Source organism: Arachis duranensis, chromosome 6, assembly GCF_000817695.3.
Source record: "Arachis duranensis cultivar V14167 chromosome 6, aradu.V14167.gnm2.J7QH, whole genome shotgun sequence".
NCBI lineage: Eukaryota > Viridiplantae > Streptophyta > Magnoliopsida > Fabales > Fabaceae > Arachis > Arachis duranensis.
This window is the reverse complement of record NC_029777.3, coordinates 2,650,606-2,653,651: the sequence shown is the minus strand read 5'-3', so window position 1 is coordinate 2,653,651 and position 3,046 is coordinate 2,650,606. Positions and strand designations below refer to the sequence as shown.

Below are 3,046 nucleotides of genomic sequence, written 5' to 3'. Positions count from 1 at the left end.
GCAAGTGCGTGCTGACACGGGAAATGAAGAGCCTGGAAGTACCCGCAGTCACATGTCCGAGAGGCAAGTGATACTCTGTAAGTACCCAAGGAGAAAGAACCAGTCGGAGTGGTCTCTGCTACAGTGAACTCGGAGTTATCCCGGTCATACAGCGTCACCGTGAAGCACCTGGCCGTCTTCAAGTTGGCCTCAATACACTTCACCAAATGCTGACTGAATTGTTGTCCTGTTCCCATCTGGGCCTCAGCCTCTCTCCCCTTGCAAACAAAGAGTTCCGCAAGCCTACCATATGTTGCCTTCACCAGGGATGCTACAGGGAGATTTCTGACCCCCTTGAGGATAGAGTTCACACACTCGGAGATGTTCGTCGTCATGTGACCGAATCTCCGCCCCTCATCACGATGCTGAGTCCACAACGAGTAATCAATCCGGTTCGCCCACCACACATCGCCGGATCTTCAGATCGCAGAATATCAAACCAGTAATCAAACTCAACCTCGGTCTTCGCATACGCCGCGTTCACTAGGAGCCTCCTAGCGTCTTTGCCCTTGAAGGTAAGGGCAAAATTAGCCGCTACGTGTCGTATACAGAATGCACGGTACGCAGATGGCGGTAACCAACCTTCATCAGGGGCCTCAAGCGCAGCCTTGATGCCGTTGTGCCTGTCCGATATAACCAGCAGACCGGGCTGCGGGGTCACGTGCTGTCGAAGGTGCGAGAGAAAGAATGTCCAGGACTCCGCATTCTCACCCTCTACTAGTGCGAATGCGACAGGTAGAATGTTGGAGTTCCCGTCCTGTGCAATCGCGATGAGCAACGTTCCCCCACACTTCCCATACAGATGTGTGCCGTCAATGCTGACTAGCGGCTTGCAATGACGGAATGCCTCGATGTACGGCGGGAAAGTCCAGAAAAGTCTGTGGAAGTACGCTTGAGACTCGTCCACCTGTCCTCCAACTCGAACCGGGCTCGTCTTAAGGACCGCAACACTACCAGGCATCGTCAGCTGGACACCCAACACCCACCTAGGCAGGTCGTTGTAGGACTCATCCCAGTCACCGTAGATGAGGGCAATAGATTTCTGCTTCGCCATCCAAGCCCTCCGGTAAGTCGGCCTAAAACCAAAGTGCGCTGCCGTGGCGTTCAGGAGCACCTTGATGCTCACGGATGCATCGGCCCTAACCATTGACATAATGAACGCCAAAATCACATGATAATCCAAACTCCTGTGGTCACTCGAGATGGATGTGGCCAGGCAAGTGTGAGGTCCATTGTACCGTTTGACCTCCCAAATGCCCTTGCGCTTCCGGAGACTCAGTCGAATCAACCATGTGCACCCATTCCCAAACTCGGAACACTTGCCCACATACCGGCGGTGATCGGACTCCACCACCTTGTACTGTACCCCTCGCCGGATACTGTAAGTCTTCACACTTAAAAGGGCCTCATCTTTATCCTGGAATTGTTGACCAACCTGGAACTCTGTCAGACCAGCAGTCCCTTCCGCATCTCTAGCTCCGAATCCAACAGCGTGCCCTAAAACCCCCTCATGTCTCATGGCGTCCAAGTCCAACGAGGAAAAATGTGGTGGATACTGCTGTGTGCAAGAGCTAGAACCACCTACCGCCAATGCAGACCCATTCGCTCCAATATCATCAGCGCTGTCATCGTCAATCATATCCGGCTCGACGTCATCCTCCTCTTCATCACCCAAAAAACCGTCTCCAACGCCAATAGGTGCAACTCCCACTAAAGCGTTCGGCAAATTTTCCCTTTCCACTACCTCGTCGCCTTCGGTGCCATTGAGGTCAACAGCAAAAGACGGGGAGGCGACAGGTTCGACCACTGGTTCGTACACAGGGACGGAAGAGGAAGCAACGGCAGGCCGGGAACTAGAACCTGCTGGATTCGCTATAGTGTTCGTATTTCGGTTCGAACTGCCGGAGCTGGATACCACATCAACCAGCCGTGCCAACAACTCTAGTGTCCTCATCTCCGGAAACTGCCACCGACAAAGAAACATTACTTGCAAGTCCACATCATTATTAATCGTGAAGCAATCATACTTCACGGTATTCTGTAGCACCGTGACTGGAATGCGATAGAAAAACTTCTTTACCCGCTTCGCACCTTCCAGACCGAGCTTCATTAGTACAGCGCTAACAAGGTCATCATAACTCGTCGTAGAAGTTACGATAATACATAGAGGATTCTTATCTGTGAACTTTACTCCGGAACAAGTTTTTCTATTGACAGATCCTCTGTGGTGCACCAAAACCACAAAACTCTCCTCACTAGCCATCTTACTCCCTCTAATGAGACTAACTCACGTTTGGAACCATATATATACAACTCAGTCTCAAACTAATTCGAACCGGTCTGGTTCGAACTATGATTTGTGTAATTCGAACCAGCCCGGTTCGAATTACACCAGAAGCGTCTCTCTCTATAATTCGAACCAACTTGGTTCGAATTACATTCATTCTTAATTCGAACCAGGCTGGTTCGAATTACATTCATTCTTAATTCGAACCAAGCTGGTTCGATTTATTACCAACCCAACACAACTAATTCGAATTGTCCTAGTTCGATTTACTCACAATTACAATTCGAACCAACCTGGTTCGAATTATATAAAAATACGATCTGACTTATTGCTGAAACGATTTTTGCTTTGGCTTATTTACGTAATTTTTGGAGTCAGTTGGCTTATTATGGTTTTTTTACCCCTTCTATTATATCGATATAATTAAAAAAGTTAGATTCAATCAAATAACATTTTTAATAATATAAAAATTATTATCTAATATAATAAAAAAAACTAGAGAAAGATAGATTTAATGTATTTTTTTATAAAAAATACTAAAAGATTATTAGAGTTTATTGTTTTTATTTATCAATATTTAAAAGTATGGAATAAAATATATTGTTAGACTATTAGACTAAAAAAATTAAGTTAATAACTAAATAATAACCAAAAATAATAAATTTTAATATTCTATAATATTTATTTTATTTTATTTTTAAAATAATCTTTATCATATTA

General features: G+C 45.7%; 1 protein-coding gene across 1 annotated transcript; it reads right to left on the bottom strand.

Moving 5' to 3' along the window:
• Positions 1–370: 370 nt before the first annotated feature.
• LOC107491780 (uncharacterized) lies at positions 371–2,302 on the bottom strand. Its single transcript, XM_016112699.1, has one exon. The coding sequence runs from the start codon at positions 2,300–2,302 to the stop codon at positions 371–373; it is 1,932 nt and encodes a 643-aa protein (XP_015968185.1).
• Positions 2,303–3,046: the final 744 nt, after the last annotated feature.

Bases quoted from the DNA above. Each gene is read 5' to 3' on its own strand.
- LOC107491780 (XM_016112699.1), bottom strand. From the start codon at position 2,302: ATGGCTAGTGAGGAGAGTTTTGTGGTTTTGGTGCACCACAGAGGATCT.